The following is a 20,929-nucleotide window of genomic DNA, read 5'->3' as shown; positions in this document are numbered from 1 at the left end:
TTTTCTCCCTGGGACTCAAGGCCCGAGTTGGATTTTTGGGCCGAGTCACCCTCCAGAGTAGGGGAGTCACCCAGAGCTTGTATTCCCAAAGATGGTGCTGGGATCCTTCAGAGTGATTGGCAATGTCCAAGGCTTTGGTGATGTGGTCCAAGAATAGGGTCCAAGGCTGGTCCGGATCAGTCCAATAAACTGTGGGTAGGCAAGGCACCTTCCCTGCTTCTATTAATATTACTCCTTGGTTGTGTAAAAGTATATTAACAATTTAATATATAGAAATGTGTCCTCATACACCTATCCTTTTTGCACTACATTTAGACACGACCTAAATGCATTCACTATAGGAAATGATTCCAGTGCTTGAGTACTTATTCTAGTATTGAGTCTTCACCCGCTAATAGTGTACTTTAGAGTACAGAACTTTACTTAGGTTTAGTATTTTTGCTATAAAGGATTTGGTATGAAGTAGCACAATATGCGTAGTAAAATTTGGCGTGCATCATTTGGATAGGACCTCTGTTTTTTCTTTTTAGCCAGATTAATTACCTTTTTTCTCAATTTTAGTCACTCTCATCCATTCTGCAATATGTCTAGCATGCCCGTGAATGAGATATGTGCATGTACAAGCCATTTATCCATATTGGCGACCGCAACCCAGTAAATAATGCAGCTTGCAACAATACGTAGGTCCTTTACCATGTACGTGGCGTGTCTACATCTGTACTGTCACTATGAGGGAGATGTACCACTGCAACGGGGTCCATCATTTTCCCATCCACGCGCTACAACGGCTCTCCTTCTGGTGGCTGTATGCTGTTAGTGGCAGGCGATCAGCGCTTTGCTAGTATGCTGCCCTAGGTGGAAGTAGCTGGAGTTTGGTGATCTGCCAGTGTCTGTACAAGCAGTGCCAGGTACATGGATGTGCTCATATGATTCGCTGCAACCTATCCTGAGGCCAGTTAGATTTATCTTTACTAGGAGCCAAATACAGTCAGTCTATAGGTATATAATGGGCTCTCCCAGGCCAGAGGCTGTCAGTGCAACATCTATCATAACCAGCAGAGTCCCTGTGTCCTGTGCATCCTGAGAATTCATTGACCCAGTACTTGGAATTGGCTCCAATTCCATTAAGCTGGTTCAGCTCCATCCTTTCATCAAGGAGGCACCATAGGAATGGACCCATTCCATACAGGACTTTACAAATATGGTACCGTATTGACTGGAATACACTTCCAATTCCCTCTGTTACATTGCAGATTTTTTTCATGTATGTTTTGTTATGTCCTAATGTTTAGATGTTTTTTTTAATTAACAATATATTTTAAAACCTGATTGGCACCTTGCAATTTAACATAATCCTAATCTGATTTAATCCAATCCATTTATTGCATAGCGCGGTGTGCCTCTTTTTTCTTGCCAAAAGGCAAAACTGAGCTGCTTTCAGCTCAAAATCACCCAGTGTGTATTTGCCTTAACGGTAACATATCAGTGGTTTTGGTACTTGTGAGTTATCCGGGCGCCCGATTTCAAAATCGGGTCGGATCGGGACATCGCATCGCATCGCATGCGACCATCGGATGCGATGCGATGCGATGACCCGATTTTTCCATAGGAATCAATGTTAAAATGGACTGAGTCCATTTTAACATGGAATTCAATGGGAAAAAGGGGTCCTTTTCATACCCCTACTATCCAAGTGGGCATGGAGTTGGATATAAACCTGTGGCGAGCGTAGCGAGCCACCGAGCCCGAAGCGTGGCGAGCGTAGCGAGCCCCGCGAGGGGACACGGAATACCGTCCCCTCGCGGGGCTCGCTTCGCTCGCAACGCTTCGGGCTCGGTGGCTCGCTACGCTCGCCACAGGTTTATATCCAACTCCATGCCCACTTGGATAGTAGGGGTATGAAAAGGACCCCTTTTTCCATAGGAATCATTTTAACATTGATTCCTATGGAAAAATCGGGTCATCGCATCCGATGGTCGCATGCGATGCGATGCGATATCGCATCGCATCGCATCTGATTGTATGCCTTAACTTAAGGCATACAATCAAAAAATCGGGCGCCCGGATAACTCACAAGTACCGTGGTTTTCACCAGGAATCCCCCTGATGAGCTTCAAGCTTTGCTATGCCCAATATGACAAATTTAGCAGAATGGGCCTTGTACAATCCCACTCACCTTTGAATCAGGCACTCTACAGCCACCTACTACCCCGGGAACATCCATGTAAATGCATTCTCTCCACGCCATAAAGCCAATATAAACTAAGGGCCTTATTAAGATCTGATCACTGCTGTGCAAAATTGCAGAGGTCTTCGATCAGCAAGCTGCCACCCCAAAAGAGTGAAATCCTGCCCCGTGCGAATGGCTTGCAAATATTTTGCCAAATGCTGGACACCTGCAAATCCATCCATATGGAACTCACTCACCATCAAATGAGTTTCCCAGTCTGTACAAGTTTGTGTAACTCTGACCCATACACAACTCTGCAACAGAGACGTGCATATCGGGAACAGAGCTGACATCGCACACTTCTCCTGGGCATGCCTGCGTTTTTCCTGACACTCCACAAATGGCCAGGTACCACCCACAAACGGCGACTTCTTGTCAATCAAACTTTGTCTGGGTTGTGAATGGAAAAAAATGTTTGCATGCGCATGCGTTCCACATGCATGCACAGTCATTCGATAATCAATTGGCTTGTGAAATCGCACAATAGAGATCAGGTCTTAACCCTTTGAGTGCTAGGTAAATTTGTCAAAATAGGTGTGAAAATTGCCTAGCAAACATTTGTATTCATCATAATGACCTGTAATATTTACCTTACATAGGAAACATAATCTTTTTTAACACAACAGTTTTTATCTTGAATTACTGTATATAACAAATGTGACCGACGCTGGCATTGTACGCTGGCATGTGTTGTACATCTCTCACAGAGCTGATGGAACTCAAATGGTTAATAAGCATATGCCTTGTTCTACAAATTGAAACCTCATTTTGGCAATGGGTTCGGTACGAGGCACACAAATGAGCCTTGAGTCGCAATTCTCTTTTATCATAAGATGCAAATTTAATTCCTCCACTCTTCTCATGATGTACAATACTAATAGATTGGCTTCAGGAAAAATGCATTTACACAAAAAAAAGTTGGGTGATGTAAAAGGAATTATGGAGAGAACTATTAGAAAACTCTATACAATTAATAGATGCAGAAGCTAGGCACAACAGAGTACATTTACTAAGATGGGAGTTCTATTTCACATGAGAGGTTGCTATCAGGGCCACTAAAAGGGGGATGCCCTGGGTACAGCTGTCCCGGGCCCCGGCCTCTGGAGCGGCCCGGGCAGCTGCTCACAGAACCCCGCACCCAGCCTCCCCCACCAGGCACCGGCAGCCAGGCACGCACGATACACAGTGCAGCCTGCAGAGCGTCGAGCCTAGGACACAGAGAGGCTCGGCGCTCTGCAGGCTGCACTGTGCAGTGTGCGCTCCGGAGCTGACTTCAGTGACACTGAAGGAGCCAGAGGACGATGAGCGGCGTGGGTGACGGTAAGTTATAGGGACGGGGTAGGGGGAGGTGTGGTGCTGTCATGCGGGGGGCGCGCGTGCACGCAGGGTGGTGGCTGGCCGGTGATATGGCGGCCCTGGTTGCTATGGGCAACCAATCAGATTCTATTATGTTCTAGAAGGTGCAAAATAAATAAAAAGTAGATTCTGATTGGTTGCCCTTAGCAACATCCCATGTAAAATAGAACTCCCATCTTAGTAAATTTCCCCCAAAATGTGATAAGGAATCGACTTACCAGATGGGATCTGAGAAGATGTCTTGATGTCTGTGCCATAGAAAAAAACTACCATGAAGAATGTGAACCAAAGAGAAATGATCCTGTAAAATGTCAGTTCTCCAGTCACACCCAGAGCTTTGCCTTCCAGGTGGTATGGGTGACAGCGACTCTTCCCTATGTCGTCCTTTTCATACTCCTGATCAGAGGAGCTACACTGCCCGGTGCATGGAGAGGGATCCTGTTCTACCTGAGACCCAACTGGGAAAAGCTGACAGATACTGCAGTAAGTAACATAGTTAAGAATAACATTGGATGATTGTATTGGCAAATTAAGAACAGATACTGTACATGTGTATTAATGCAAAGGTCTTAGTGCAAAGTAGTGACCAGTACAGATTGGTGCAGGTATACAGTGCGGGGACACTGGCTGTCATAGAAGTGTGGGAGGGGGGATGTTGGGACAATGGTGGTCAGAGGAGGGGGGTCAACTTTTGGACACTGTTGATCAGTGAAGCTGGGGGAGGGGGAAGAATGGACACTAGCAGTCAGAGGAGGGGGGAAGATGGGACACTGGCGGCTCTGCTGCAGCCTAACTCCAACCTCAGAGCCTAAACCTAACCCTCCCCTCCCAAAGCTGACCTTTAACCCTCTCCCCAGTGCCAAACCCTGACCCTTGGCTCCCCTCCCTCAGCCTAACCCTCTCTCCAGTGCCTAGTAAATTTAATGAAACCGGAGACCATACTACCATACTACCCATACAAGGAAAAACCCCTATGTATTCCAGAGATGAGGGAATTACGGATTTGTTAGATTACCATTTGATAGAAACTCATCAGGCAATCCCCACTTTCCCCACAAACACTCAGCAGACAGTCACATAGAACAGAACTATATTAGATTAATACCTGAGTGTGGACCACACCAAAGGGGTGTATTTGCTAAGCAATGGATTTGCATATTGAGGATTTTTTGGCAGTTAACAGGTTACATTACTTCCTACTAATTTACTAAAGCCCAAACAACTGGAAATTCGCCAAAACCCCAGGTTTATAGAATATAATCAGACATTAAATCACCATTGACAATCCCATTACAAATACAAAAACCCCAGATTTAGTAATCAACAGGTTTAGAACCTACCGCAAACCCGCCTACAAACCTGGGAAAAACATTATGTAGGTTGTTGACAGATAAAATACATCAAAAAAAGTATAGTAACACTACATGGTTAATGAGAAGGAAAGGAATCCCTATACACTAGTAAAGAATCATTATCCATATTGCATAAGGAGGCAGATAGCATTGATAACTTATCATTTTAATTATTAGGAGAAATATGAATTCAATTCTACTTCTTTGGGAAATTCGCTAATTGGTTGAATGAGTATGTATTGATAAAGACACAATAAAACTGAACCCGATAAAAAAAAAAAAACGGTACTTGTTTCCTAGCACGGCCACAATCTTATGGATCGTGTACCTTTAAGTTAAGGTACACGATCCACACGATGGACCCGATTTCCTTTGAAATCAGGTCCATTTGGCCGGCTAAGACACAATATCGGGGGCATCGCGTCGGTCGGGACCATTAACATTGGTCCCGACGCGACCGACGCGATGCCCCCGATTTTTCCATAGGCTTCAATGTTAAAAAATATTTTAACATTGAAATCGTGTCGGGAAAGGTAAAATATCGGGGGCATCGCGTCGGACGGGACCATCAACATTGGTCCCGACGCGATGCCCCCGATTTTTCCATAGGCTTCAATGTTAAAATATTTTTTAACATTGAAATCGTGAGAAAATGTGAAAAATGTGAAATGGGCCAATATGACCCATTTCACATTATAGATGTCCCCGTCGTCACCCCACGATAGACGCCAACCCGAAGCGTGGCGAGCGCAGCGAGCCCGCGAGGGGCGGCGGTGCGCGTCCTCCGACCTTTTCATTCCCCTACTATCCACGTCGGCGTGGAGTTGAGAATAGAATAGTGTGGCGAGCGCAGTGTGCCACTGAGCCCGAAGCGTGGCGAGCGCAGCGAGCCCCGCGAGGGGACGCGTATAACTTCACAGGTATACGCGTCCGCTCGCCACGCTTCCGGCTCGGTGGCTCGCTGCGCTCGCCATACTATTCTATTCTCAACTTCACGCCGACGTGGATAGTAGGGGAATGAAAAGGTCGGAGGACGCGCACCGCCGCCCCTCGCGGGCTCGCTGCGCTCGCCACGCTTTGGGTTGGCGTCTATCGTGGGGTGGGGTTTACGCCGTTAAATTTGGGGGGGTTGGGAATATTTTACATTGAATCCAATGTAAAATCGGGTCCCAGGGACCCGATTTACATTTCATTCAATCAAAAAATCGGGTCGGTCGCGTCGATCGCATCGCATGCGACCAAATCGCATGCGATGCGATCGACCCGATTTTTCCGACACGACCACCCCGATGTAAATCGGTGTGGCCGTGCTAGGAAACAAGTACCAAAAAAACCTTTAAGCTCACCTTTTCCATTACATGGAAATTAGTCTCTGCTTGATAAGATTTAAATGGGGAAAAAAATGGAAAAGCTCTTGCAAGCCACATCTGTTGTGTTTTGTGCCTGACTACTGGTTGTACTGGCAGCTGGTTTAACATCACAGACATGCTTGTATTTGCAGACCAGAGCAGATCAGAGATGTTTGTGAATAGCATCTTCCTTGTAGAGAAAGAGGCGGAACAAGCCCTTGGAAATGTAAATGTTTCATTCAATTACACATCTCATTTTCTCCAATATTGTATTAATGCTTTATCTTCTGTTTTGTAAAGCAATGTTTATAATAGACTTCCTGTCTGTAATTACAGACCAGGGATCTCTTCAAAATTTGTAATTCAATCAGTTCCCTACTTTCAAATTATAATGCTAAGTAACATCCAGCTACAGTGTAAATCTCAGTCAATCAGAAAAATATAGTAAAAGCAATTAGCAATCAATAGTGAAAATGAACCTCAGCGAATTTACTATTTTCTTTCAGTTGTACAGTGTCATAATTATGTTTATTCTTGATCCTCATAACACCATTGTAGGTTTTTCAGCTTACAATATGATTTAGAAATTGTTAAAAACAGCACACTTACATTGTGCCTTTTAGCTTTTGTGATAATATGTTGTATTATTGTTATAATGGTTCAGCCCTCCCTGCTCGTATCCACTACCAACAGCTACATTCGCAACCTTGCGAGTCCCCCAGATGCTGCCCGCCACTCGCAGGTCTGCCCCTCCCCCTCTCACGCCGGGTTTGCCAGCACAGCTGCGAATGGATGTTTAACATAAACATCCATTTGCAGCTTATGAGGAAACAGCCACATCATTTGATGCTTGCCCGACCATCGATTGATGTGGAAGGTGACTCTCAGGTCACTTCGATTTGTGTGCGCACTCAACAGGACCTGGGCCAGGAGCTGACATCTGGTGATGTCAGCTGCCCGCCCCTCCCTGCACCCACGTCACAAGCCGATTACCAGGGGAACGCCCAGAGTTTTCATGGGAACGCCCATGAATGGATGGGCATTCCCATGGGCGCGACTACCTGCCTCCATCCACTCCCCCCTAGCGCAGTGTTGAGTGCAGGCATACGGCGAACACCCTGTTCGCTGTGGCCGCATGCACCCGGCGTATGCACATGTGCAGACATGAGCCTGAGCCTACACAGAACATTGGTCCCTCATGCGAATGCACGGTCTGAATAGGGGGCCTCTCTCTCTCTCTCTCTCTCTCTTTCTCTCTCTCTATATATATATATATAGCAATAGTAGTGTAGCGGCACTCTCGGGAATTAACGACACAAACACAGTGATGTGCTTAACGTTTCAAATCGTGTTAGGATTTTTCATCAGAAGCAACTTAGTGAGTGTACAAAAACAGAATAAATACCTGATCCAAGACGGTGCACAGCCGGTCAATCACGACTGCTACTTCCGCCGGCGTCCACGTGTAGAGCTCGGCACTTACCGATGACGTCACCAGCGTCCATCAGCTGCTAGGCGACGGGTGTGTCACATGACCTCCTATTGCCTGCAACTAGGTTGCCTGGCAACATCCCAGTATACCGGAACTACGTAGTGGCCGGCGTCCATCAGTTGCCGGGAGACCAGTATCTACAATAAACAAACATGTGTAAATATATATAAAACACACAATAAACAGTTCCTGCTTTGAGAAAAATGTCACACAATTAATAAACATAGGCATTAGATAGTTTAGAAAGCAATAATACATTACAAAAGTATCAAAGATAGAATTTATCTATCTAAATGACTCCCTAATTTTACATGGGAGAAAAAGTTTAAATATCCACAAAACACCGATAGAAAATGAGTGGCCACTATAGCTAGTTAGAAAAAACAATTGAAATTGAGCTGCTCATTTAAGCCATGTGGACTGACTGTATCTAGCGTGTATATCCACCGAGCTTCCCTCTGAAGGAGGATTCTTGCTCGGTCTCCACCCCTAGGGTTGGCTGGCACCCCATCAATGATCTTATATCTGATTGAAGCAGGGTTATGTTTCATAAGACGAAAATGCCTTGCTACAGGCTGTTCCGTATCTTTGCCCTCTGCTGCTAGCCTAATGGCACTTCTGTGTTGGGCCATTCTCTCCTTTAGCTTACAAGTGGTTTTACCCACATAAGCAAGGCCGCAGGGGCATTTTATAAGATATATGACATAGGTGGAGTTGCATGAATATACCTGTTTAATTTTGTAGATTTTACCTGATCGGGGATGGGAAAATGTGTCACCTGTTTCTAAAAAGTTACAGGTAGCACATCCCAGACAACGGTAGTTGCCTGGTTTTTTTGTTAGGAAATGAGCTGTTGGTTCCTTTTTTGCTTTCATGGGCCCGGTTTTAACAAGCCAATCCCTAATACTTTTATTCTTGCGATAGCAAGGGACAAGTGTAGTGTCCTTAAGAAGGGGAAGTTCCGGATCCATGTTGACCACTGGCCATAGTCTTTTAGCTCTGCCCATCACCTTCCTGTTGGAGTCCGAAAAGTCTGTCACAAAGATCATTTTATCCTCCATTGCTTTCTTGGGTTGAGTAATACGGAAGTTCTCTTTTGGTATATTCATAACCCTATCAACTGCTTTACTAACGGTACTTTTATTGTAGCCACGCTCCAAAAATCTGTCAGTCATTGCTTTGATTTGGACAGCTTCATCTTCCAGATCACTACAGATCCTTCGTACTCTGGATGAGCACTAGACGCAAGGAGCAATGAATTCCCGTCAGTGGGTTTAGAGAACATGGAGGTGTTGATTAATCCATCTTTAATCTTGACTTTAACATCCAAGAATGATATTTCACTTGCACTATGGTTGAATGTGAACTTGATATCTCTATCCTGGGAGTTGATAAATTGCATAGTGCTCTCGAACTCAATTGCCGTGCCCCTCCAAATGACAAATATATCGTCTATAAAACGCTTGAAGAAGACACATTTGGAGGTGAAGTCAGTATTGCTAAAAAAGAGGTCTTGTTCAATTTGGAACATAAAGCAATTTGCGTATGTCGGTGCTACGCAAGCCCCCATCGCCACTCCCCTCACTTGAATAAAGAATTCTTCCTGGAAGATGAAGTAATTCCTTATAAGCACTAGTTCCAATAATTTTAGGAACAGTTCCACATTCGGGCCTTGATAGATGACATTATCAGTTATGAGTCTTCTAGTAGCAAGCAACCCCCTATCATGGGGTATGCTTGTATAGAGGCTCACAATATCAATTGTACAAAGTAAATACTCCCCTTCAGTGAGATCCATCTTGGCAAGTTCATTTAAGAACATTGTTGTATCTCTTAGGTACGTGTTCTCAACCTGTATCACCGGCTGTAAGTATGCATCCAGATATTTGGAGATGTCATACATTAATGACCCACACCACCAGATGATGGGCCTCCCAGGGGGATTTTTTAAGCACTTGTGAATCTTTGGGATCAAGTACAGTACTGGAATTAAAGGGGTTCGGTTGATAAGGGATACATATACTTTTTTAGTGATCAGTTCCTGGTCCACAGCCTCTTTTAGGATTGTATCCAGCTCATTGATGAACTGTGACGTTGGATCTTGACCCAATTTACGGTACACCGTATTATCTTCGAGTTGTTTGAAGGCTTCAGCCAAATAATCACTTGTATTTAAAACAACTATACCGCCCCCCTTATCGGCAGGGCGGATAGTTATCTCTTCTCTCTTAGATAATGTCAAGAGGGCTTGCCTCTCCCTTGAAGACAAATTGTTGTATGTACCGGATCTTCTTTTGGGGATACTGTCGATGGTGGTTACCATCGATGAAGAAAAGGCTCGGATGGTTGCGCTGTTTGAAGGAGGATCAAACAGCACACGGGACTTGATAGGAGGCCGGATGGTATCACTGATAGGGGGGGTTAGTGTGTCCTGATTGCCAAAAAACTCCTTGAGCCTTAATTGGCGATTAAATCTGCTGAGGTCCACTCGATTGGAGAATGGGTCATATGGGCCTGTAGGAACAAAACCCAAACCCCGTTCCAATACTGAATTTTCATCTGTTGTGAGTGGAAAATCCGATATGTTGTATATCACTTTCTGGCTTTTCTGCTTGCCTTTAGTTTTTGCAGTGCGGCGGCATTGTCCCGCTCTTCTTGTATGGGGTCTACCAGGGTACCGCCTTTCGCCCTGGTAGATATCCCTAAAGGGGGTCTTGGTACTCCAGCAGAGGATGTTCCCTGTCGGCTGTCCCCCTCGCTGTTGGAGGATACATTGTCAGATGTTTCTGTATCCAATGGGAATCGTTTATTGGGTCTTTGCCGGAATCGCATCTGTTTATAATTGCGGGGCGCACTACTGGTCCAATGGTACACTTTCTTCTCCTCATAGTCACGATTGACCATCGTTAGCTTTTTCTTTTTATAGGTAATGAGTTCATTACGATATTTCAGCACTTGTGCCTCGAGTTTTTCCAGCCAGTTGTCAGCTGGTTGTTGTTTTAAGCATTCAAGATGGATAGTTTCATATGCGGAGATCTTTTCACGGGTAATTTTACACTCCCGAGTAGACTCTTCAACTACTAATAAAATCAAGTCAAATGATGCCTGATTCAAAATTGCCGCCCACTTTCTGCAGAATTCCGCATTGGTGCGGCCTATTGTTGGGGCATTTTTAATACGAAATCCCCGTGGGATCTTCTTCTGTATGTAGTATTCAGAAAGAGTTATACTATGGAGGTCAAAGTCTGTTTCACGTTTTCTGAGGCGCAACAGGTTCTGGTATATATGCTGAGCAGAAACATCCGCAGTCAGTAAGCATTTATCCTTTCTCAGGATATTCCCCACCTCAGCCTCTGAAAATGTGAATAAATCTCCCGTAGGTAGATCGATATCCAGTAGTCCCAGCGTTGCACCCGATTCTTGTGTCGACATGTTGATTTCTCAATGTCGCTGTTCCACCTCAAGTGATGAGACAAAATACAGTGCACGAAAACTTGGAGTCTGATAAATCCAAAGATGGGGGTGCCATAAAAGTGTGTGCATCCACTTGTTATATAAAGTCCAAAATATCGGCACTCACCCCTTGTGAATATAACTTAGCCCCGGGTGCCTTCTTTGGCAGGTAGGTAGAATAGCAATAGTAGTGTAGCGGCACTCTCGGGAATTAACGACACAAACACAGTGATGTGCTTAACGTTTCAAATCGTGTTAGGATTTTTCATCAGAAGCAACTTAGTGAGTGTACAAAAACAGAATAAATACCTGATCCAAGACGGTGCACAGCCGGTCAATCACGACTGCTACTTCCGCCGGCGTCCACGTGTAGAGCTCGGCACTTACCGATGACGTCACCAGCGTCCATCAGCTGCTAGGCGACGGGTGTGTCACATGACCTCCTATTGCCTGCAACTAGGTTGCCTGGCAACATCCCAGTATACCGGAACTACGTAGTGGCCGGCGTCCATCAGTTGCCGGGAGACCAGTATCTACGAGAGTGCCGCTACACTACTATTGCTATTCTACCTACCTGCCAAAGAAGGCACCCGGGGCTAAGTTATATTCACAAGGGGTGAGTGCCGATATTTTGGACTATATATATATATATATATATATATATATATATATATATATATATATATATATATACAGTATATATATATATATATATATATATTGAGAGAGAGGGAGAGAGAGACAGAGATAGAAAGACCTAATAATGTGATGGCATTATAACTTATGATAGCCTAAATTAAACTTACTGTAGGCCCTAATTCAGGTTGACTCGGTAACCTGAGACGCCGCCCTGCCAAATCCCCTTGGTACCATTCAAGGGAATGTGCACGAGAACACTTCTCCTCACATGCCTCCGCTAGCAGGAGAAATCAATTGATGGTTGCCGCCCACCAAATGATTTCTCCTACCTTGTCTGACTTTTAATTACGAGCGCTAGGATGAAGACGGGACAACGTCCCCCCTGCAGGCATTGACTCACTCGCATACCCATGGGTGTTCCCATGGCCCAGCACCGTCACCGCCCAGGCCATCCCTCCCCACAGCAAACGGCCCGGCGAGAATTTGCCGAAACCATTTGCTGTCGGGGATTGCCGGGGGCTGGAGACGATTTCGGATCACTGCGAGCGATCCTGAATTGGCCACTTAATGTGCTCACTTATAATAGTCTGTAAATATTTTTTATGTTTCAAAAGTTTTTTTTTTTTTTTTTACATGGCTTACTTTAATTATTAGAATACATGAATTCATTTGGTAATACTGTATGTATCCCTTGGTACTAAACTATGAAGAAATGTGTTTAACCCGCATGCCTTTGTGACTCATATCCAGTGATGTATGTGGTACCATGCTAGAGAATAAGGAACTGTGTGCTCCCATTTCCCAGGTGTGGGTGGATGCTGCAACCCAGATATTTTTCTCTCTGGGACCAGGATTTGGAGTTCTTCTAGCACTAGCAAGTTACAATCCATTCAACAACAATTGTTACAGGTAGGAGACTACAATACAGCCGCATAGTATATCAATTCAGGTTTGGTTCCACTTTTGTAGTTTAGTAGTTACAAAACCATTAATATGCAAAATACTAAAATGTGGAAGAACACTCCTTTAAAATGCTGATTTGGTCAAATCTGTGATAAGTAGAAATGTTCACTACTTGAACATTTTTATTTTACTGTGACATTTATTTAAGCCATTTTTATTTATTAATAATAATAATAATAATATTTGGAAAATAAATGTTTTTCAAACATCAAATCACCACCAAAGGAGTATTGGAACATACAGTATTGCGGCTTTGATTTCCCCAGTGGATGCTCATTGGCCAAAAGTGGTGGGTGGGAGTGAGGGTCTGACAGCGGGGTGAGCCGGCTTTCTCCGGCACAGATAACAGCTTCTGTAGCACTGTCCCAGCGCTACAGAGGCTGCTAGCATGGTTGGCTTATGCGTCTCCATGGAGACGCATTGGCCAAAGATGCTAGCAGCCTCTGTAGCGCTGGGACAGCACTACAGAGGCTGTTATCTGCACAGGAGAAAGCTGGCTCACCCCTCTGTCAGTGCGGGGTGAGCTGGCTCTGCAGCAGAGAGACCAGCGCTGGACCCTGGATTGGTAAGTATGTTGGTGGGGACGTGTTACATGTATTCCGTGCCCCCTCGCGGGGCTTGCTGCGCTCACCACGCTTCGGGCTCGCCACACTATATAAAATCAACTCCACACCGACATGGATAGTGGGGATATGTAAAGGTCAGGAGGATGCCTTCCGCTGCGCTCACCACGCTTCGGGGTGGCGTGGATAGTGGGGGGGTGCCTAAATCACATTGTATGTCATACAATGTATAGTACATTAAATGGCATCGCACCACCCAAGGACAGAGAGCAGTGAATAAATTACATATGAAAATTGCATGTAAAAAATCGCATGCAATGTGATACGATTTCCCTACGGTGCAGTACGTATGCTAACTGGGCGCCCTGCTAATACATAAGTACCAAATATTACCTACTGTTGTCCGTTCATGCAAATTCTAACATAACTATTAGATACAAATCAGCAGTTACTTCAATATGTGTATAAATAAGCATGTTAAAGAGAAATCATTATTCAAACTGTACTGCTTCAGAGTATTTATATTGTTAATCCATTAGGCCTCAACTATTCTTCTATTCTTTTGTATTGCAGGGATGCTAGACTATATCTATATCTATAGGGGACACTGGAGGCAGTCATTTACATTGGGTATAGATGGGTGATTAGGGGAGATGACACTTTAAATGTACATGTGTGTTGGATTCTCTGGGTGGTTCCTGAGTCTTTTATTATTTTCTTTCTTTATTTCTTTTTTTTTTTTTTTCTTCGAAACTCGTTAACTCATTGCCCGCTTCAGCACCATTTACAGGGCAGATAATGTGGATCGTGGGGGCAGAGTTCCGGCCCATCCTCTCCCTCCCAAAGTCCCAGCAGCCCTGGTGTTTCTCCTCAAGGACACAGAGATACCATCATGAGCTTTCGCTGATCGCTGCTGTAAGGCCAACCACTATTGGTCGACAGTAAAAAGGTTGACACATGAAAAAGGTTGACATGCATTAGGTTCGACACCAGCAAAGGGTGACATGACAGAGGTAGACATGGGAAAAGGTTGACATGAGATATTCATGTCTTTTACATGCCGACCATTGTCATATCGACCTTTTGCTTGTGTCAACCTTTTGACCATATAGACCTAATGAATGACATTGAGATAGTGCAGTTTTCTGTATTCTCTCTGTGCTGTGTAAAATAGTGAGAATGACAGGCAAAGTTTCTGCATCCAAGGGCTCTCAGAAGCTTTTTACTTGTAAGAGTTTGTAAAACTAAGTGAACTGTACAAAGAACCGGGGTGAGGTATCGCTATACTGTGGTACTGTACCTGTGAGGAGTCTTTCTCTCCTCCTGCTCCTATGAGGCAGGAGTATAGGCCTGCTTTGGTATCCACATTGACTGATGTTATGTCAGATTTATCTTGAAAGCTGGCAGCTGCTAGGAACATGAGAGAGGAAGGTATAGCCCCTCCAGAACTGAACTGGTCTCAGGCCGTTGCTAAATCACTGGAGGTCCTTACCTCTGCCTTGGGCTCGGCTAGGCAGACTACTTCTGTTACGGCTTGACTGTGCTCAAAGTGTCAGTTGCCAATTATTTTACAGTCAAATTTTTCAGACAATTATATTCCCGTTTTAAAAGAAGGAGAATTCATTCTGGACTAGGAAGAGGACTCTTGTGGTACTAGGAAGAGGACTCTTGTGGATGACTCAGGACCTCCTTGACAAAGCATTGATACTTTTATCCTGGCTGTGAGTCAGGTTTTACTGGGTCCAGAGTGTTACGGACTTGGGGGTTACCCACCGTGGAAATCCGGAGACAGTACGTGAGGATGCAGGAGGCAGGGAGCTGGAGATCAGGCGTGAGCCCGTAGCCGGGACCGCTGGTTAGAACGGCCACAGCGAAACCCTACACTGACTCTGTTGAGTCCCCCGGGCAGATGGAATACCCCTGCGGTAGTGCTAGGCTTCGCCTGTAGCCGCCGCGTTCGAAGGAGCCGGTTAAGCCTGCTCCGACCCCGATGCAGCCAGGTGTTATGTGGTGACAAGGGGTGAGCGATCGCCAGGGGGTATTTCAAAAGGCAGATCTAACTAACGGGCCTACCTGAAAAAACCCCTGACTAACCGGCACCAGGCCAAGGACGGGACAGCGCGACCGAGTCGCAAACACCAGAACAAAGCAACAATAGGGTGCCACCAAACCAAACACACGCCAACATAAAAATAGTACTCTTAAAGTGACGGTACCCCAAAACAGACGTAAACCCACAGTTGTGGGCCTCTCCGAACCACGGAGAGCAGAACCAGGATAATAATGATTATAACTAAGGAGGAAGGGCCGCTTGCCCGTAGGAATAAAGAATAAGGAACCAGGCTCCACTGGAGCACTTACGTGACCGGCCCAAGACTGGACACTGACCGCAGCAATCGGGCGGCTGGATAACGGCTGGACTACGGCTGCACAGTGACCGCAGTGGGACGGCAGCTGGACAATGGCTGCACCACGGCTGGAGGTCCCTGGACTAGGACAGCAAGGGGACAATGATATTTGATCCAGACTGCAGCAGGATAGGACACTTGACTGGACCCAGACGACACAGGACAAGACTGTAAACAGGACCCAGACTGAAGTGAGAAGGACTCCGACAGAATCCAGACTGAATGGAACAGGAGCAGGACCTAGGACCAGAGAGCAGTATATCTGCAGCTAACAGCAAGCTATCACTGGCACAGATCCCCAGGAGAGCATGGCTTATAAAGGCCTCAGGTGATTGAAACAGCTGGTGAATCTCCAGGCTGCTCCTGATTAACGAGCTAATACCTCACAGCCTGTGAATAATAGCTCAAAGAACACAGGGCTGTAATGGCAACAGACCTACCACTGGAGGCCACCAGTGAGTCAAAAGCCAAACAGAAACAAAACAGATTGAACCATAAAACCTGGCTCCTGACAGTACCCCCCCTTGAGGAGGGGTCAACAGACCCCAAAATCCAGACCTCCAAAAAATAATGAGCATCTGGACCCTGGAAAGAAGGGGCAAAAGCAAAACTAAAACAGACACAAGCTGTAACCACAGCTTTGACAGTGCCCTCCTGAGGGTGACCACAGGGCACAACAGAAAAAAAAAAAAAAATGATGATCCAGGAGAAAGATTAATGTTTCTTTCTTCTCTTTTTCCTAGACTTCGAAGGAAAAAACAATTTCAGACCCCACACATTATCAGATCTGATGGTACCCTCTCCCAAGATACCGCTATGGGTTACCAAATCAGAATCAGAGTTGAAGTCTCGATCTGAGGAGATCATGAGAGTCTTTTTAACAGATGGAATCTCAGAAAGGGAAGAATGTCTTAATTGGCCATAGGCAGAACTCTTATTGGATTCCCTAGACCCAGAATTACAGGTACCAGATGTGTCCAAAACATTTTTGTCAGGAGTCAGTGAGACAAAACCAATAGCTAAACTCCTGGATTCCGGACCAAGCGATGAGGCAGAAGAATGAACAAACAGAGACTGTGAGTCTCCAGAAGCCAGGTCCTCAAGCCCCTGGCTTATGCTGGGCACCACATTTCCAGGAGCTGGTGGAACCCCATCCTTCTTTTTGGGACTGAACTTCTTAATAACCGCATCACAAAAAGAGGAGAGATCCTGAAGGCAAGGGTCACAACACCTGATCAGCTTGTAAGCCCATGTCTGAGGTCTACCCCTAAAGGCAGAAATGAGGAGGTATATAATATTAGTCCAAGTGACCCCTGAAGCTGGTCCTGATTCAAAAAGGGAAGTATAGTGTTTAACCAGGGCAATAAAATGGGCAAGATCTCCATCAAAAATGATGGACGTAGGGACATCCACCTCTGGGACCTCAGAACTGGAATTCTCTATGGGAACAACAACCTTTGGGTCTAAGATTTCTGAAGCCTCCCGAGAAGCTGGCAAGACAGAAATGCTCACTGGGTTTGTGGCCCTCAAGAGCCTCGCTGAGGCTGTGGTCTTTGGGACCTCAGACAAGGATATGGCCACCCCTTCCGGGGACACAGCTTCTATGATACCACTTGAGGCTAGATGGACTGAGCCCCCCTCAGGGCCCGGACTGGCAGAGTCCCCCTCAGGGACCAGACTGGCAGAGTCCCCCTCAGGGACCAGACTGGCAGAGTCCCCCTCAGAGACCAGACTGGCAGAGTCCCCCTCAGGGACCAGACTGGCAGAGTCCCCCTCAGAGACCAGACTGGCAGAGTCCCCCTCAGAGACCAGACTGGCAGAGTCCCCCTCAGAGACCAGACTGGCAGAGTCCCCCTCAGGGACCAGACTGGCAGAGTCCCCCTCAGGGACCAGACTGGCAGAGTCCCCCTCAGGGACCAGACTGGCAGAGTCCCCCTCAGGGACCAGACTGACTTGCCCCCCTTCTGGGGCGAAACAGACTTGCCCCCCTTCTGGGGCGAAACAGACTTGCCCCCCTTCTGGGGCGAAACAGACTTGCCCCCCTTCTGGGGCGAAACAGACTTGCCCCCCTTCTGGGGCGAAACAGACTTGCCCCCCTTCTGGGGCGAAACAGACTTGCCCCCCTTCTGGGGCGAAACAGACTTGCCCCCCTTAGCCAGGGTCTCCCTAGGAGCTGGTTGAGCCCCAAAAACCTCAGACAGATCCAGGAAAATTTGGGTTAACAGATCTTGCAATTGCAGAAATGACTGCTGTAGACCCTTAACCCGCTCAGGTTTTAATTCTGTAAAGGCCGTATTTAAGGCCATCAAGGAAGCTTGCAAGGCCTGCATGATTAAGTACAGCAAAGAAACAAACAGACCAGACCAACTGGGCAAGCTGAATAAAGCAAAACCCCGTAACGGGCAAAATTCGGGAAGAAAAAAAAATCTTAATATGGACAAATCTATAAGTCCCGCTACCAATCAAAAACACCCAAATCACCTTGAAACAAAATTTTATATATGCATGTATACCTATGACTACTGTGAACACATGCATATATCGGTATGGCCAGTGGTAATGTTACGGACTTGGGGGTTACCCACCGTGGAAATCCGGAGACAGTACGTGAGGATGCAGGAGGCAGGGAGCTGGAGATCAGGCGTGAGCCCGTAGCCGGGACCGCTGGTTAGAACGGCCACAGCGAAACCCTACACTGACTCTGTTGAGTCCCCCAGGCAGATGGAATACCCCTGCGGTAGTGCTAGGCTTCGCCTGTAGCCGCCGCGTTCGAAGGAGCCGGTTAAGCCTGCTCCGACCCCGATGCAGCCAGGTGTTATGTGGTGACAAGGGGTGAGCGATCGCCAGGGGGTATCTCAAAAGGCAGATCTAACTAACGGGCCTACCTGAAAAAAACCCTGACTAACCGGCACCAGGCCAAGGACGGGACAGCGCGACCGAGTCGCAAACACCAGAACAAAGCAACAATAGGGTGCCACCAAACCAAACACACGCCAACATAAAAATAGTACTCTTAAAGTGACGGTACCCCAAAACAGACGTAAACCCACAGTTGTGGGCCTCTCCGAACCACGGAGAGCAGAACCAGGATAATAATGATTATAACTAAGGAGGAAGGGCCGCTTGCCCGTAGGAATAAAGAATAAGGAACCAGGCTCCACTGGAGCACTTACGTGACCGGCCCAAGACTGGACACTGACCGCAGCAATCGGGCGGCTGGATAACGGCTGGACTACGGCTGCACAGTGACCGCAGTGGGACGGCAGCTGGACAATGGCTGCACCACGGCTGGAGGTCCCTGGACTAGGACAGCAAGGGGACAATGATATTTGATCCAGACTGCAGCAGGATAGGACACTTGACTGGACCCAGACGACACAGGACAAGACTGTAAACAGGACCCAGACTGAAGTGAGAAGGACTCCGACAGAATCCAGACTGAATGGAACAGGAGCAGGACCTAGGACCAGAGAGCAGTATATCTGCAGCTAACAGCAAGCTATCACTGGCACAGATCCCCAGGAGAGCATGGCTTATAAAGGCCTCAGGTGATTGAAACAGCTGGTGAATCTCCAGGCTGCTCCTGATTAACGAGCTAATACCTCACAGCCTGTGAATAATAGCTCAAAGAACACAGGGCTGTAATGGCAACAGACCTACCACTGGAGGCCACCAGTGAGTCAAAAGCCAAACAGAAACAAAACAGATTGAACCATAAAACCTGGCTCCTGACACAGAGTTAGAACCAGGACCTTCACAGCTTTCTTTTTTTGGACTAAAAGCAAAATATTCAGTTATTTTTCTGCTGTCAGAGGAACTAGACGAGCAGTTATCTTTGGCATGGACTCATTCAGATTCCTAAGCAAATTATTTCCCTAAAACATTTTCCACCAGAGAACAGACATAAATGGGAAAACCCACCTATGGTGGATATGTCTGTTTCTCGTTTGACACAGAAGACAGTTCTTCTGGCCAACGGAGCTACTTCTTTAAATAAACCTTTGGATAGGACATTGAAGTGGCCTCTTGCCCCATCTTCCTGAGCCAAAAGTGGTGGAAACCTGAGCAGAACAGCTAGCCTCCAAAGTGATCAGGACAAAGCCGAGTTGGTTGTAATAGCAGAACATATCAGGGAATTGGCTATTTATCTTGGTGAAGCTTCCAGAGATGTGGGTGTGCTAAACTCATGGATTTCAGCCATGGCAGTGTCACCATGACGAGCACTGTGGCTCTGTCAGTGGCAAGTTGATATCAAATCCAATCATGGAGTAGAAGCCCTACCATTTACATGTGATGCTCTGTTTGGCCCCGGGCTGGACAAATGGATATAACTGGCTTTGGGAGGTAAGTCTATGTTCCTTCCATCAGCAGTCTTAGCTCCACGGCGAGGCATTTATACAGGGCCATCATTTCAGTCCTTTCGGATGCCATACAGGTTTCCGAAGTAGTGCCCGGGGCACTTCCTCCTCCGCAACATGTGGGTCTATAGGAAATGGTAGATCAACTGCTCATCCGGATCCCAAACTTACTTCTAAGCTCACGGCATGACTGGGCTCCCCTCTCATCTGGGGGACCCCAGAGTGGGAGCAGTTTTCATGGATTTCTGGGACGCTTTGGACCAGACCTGTCAGGATGCCTGGTTCAGAGACCTTTTAACACACCAGTTGCTGACAATTGGAACCGGCGCAAAGACTGCAGTTTCTAGGAATGACAATGGAAACAGTATGGCAACAGGTTTTTTTCCTCCAGACAAAATTCAAGCCATACAGAACCTGGTCTGATTGGTTCTACAACTGTGCTGGGTGTTGATCTACCTTTCTACTCATCTTCTAGGCAAGACTGTAGCAGCCTTCAAAGCTCTGCCTTGTGGTCTATTTTACTCCAGAACTTTTCAGGTTGACCTCCTCGCCAAGTGGACAGGATCTCATCTGTATCTACATCAGCTGGTTTGTCTCTCCTCTCAGATGAGAATATCTCTTCAACATGTTTGCGCCTTCAGGATATCAGTTTGACCAGGCAGTTTTGCAGGGACCACAGCGATCTCTAGTCCGTGATGGGAGCGCTGAAATATCCCCAAAGTAAAACCTCCAGTATCCCCTTTGGATGAAACAGAAAACTGGATTT

At 46.3% G+C, this 20,929-nt stretch overlaps 1 protein-coding gene across 2 annotated transcripts in view; it reads left to right on the top strand.

Moving 5' to 3' along the window:
• Nucleotides 1–20,929, top strand: part of LOC146007748 (sodium-dependent serotonin transporter-like) — a 68,606-nt gene that overhangs the window by 34,446 nt on the left and 13,231 nt on the right. For both annotated transcript variants that reach the window (XM_083146349.1, XM_083146339.1), the window contains exons 5-6: nt 3,935–4,069; nt 12,677–12,780. In XM_083146349.1, the coding sequence (XP_083002475.1) occupies nt 3,935–4,069; nt 12,677–12,780 (239 nt within the window). The remainder of the gene's footprint in view (nt 1–3,934; nt 4,070–12,676; nt 12,781–20,929) is intronic.

This window comes from Crinia signifera, chromosome 1 (assembly GCF_055691185.1).
Source record: "Crinia signifera chromosome 1, ASM5569118v1, whole genome shotgun sequence".
In the NCBI taxonomy this organism is placed as follows: domain Eukaryota; kingdom Metazoa; phylum Chordata; class Amphibia; order Anura; family Myobatrachidae; genus Crinia; species Crinia signifera.
Note: the sequence above shows the minus strand (reverse complement) of the source record. Positions and strands in the feature narration are given on the sequence as shown.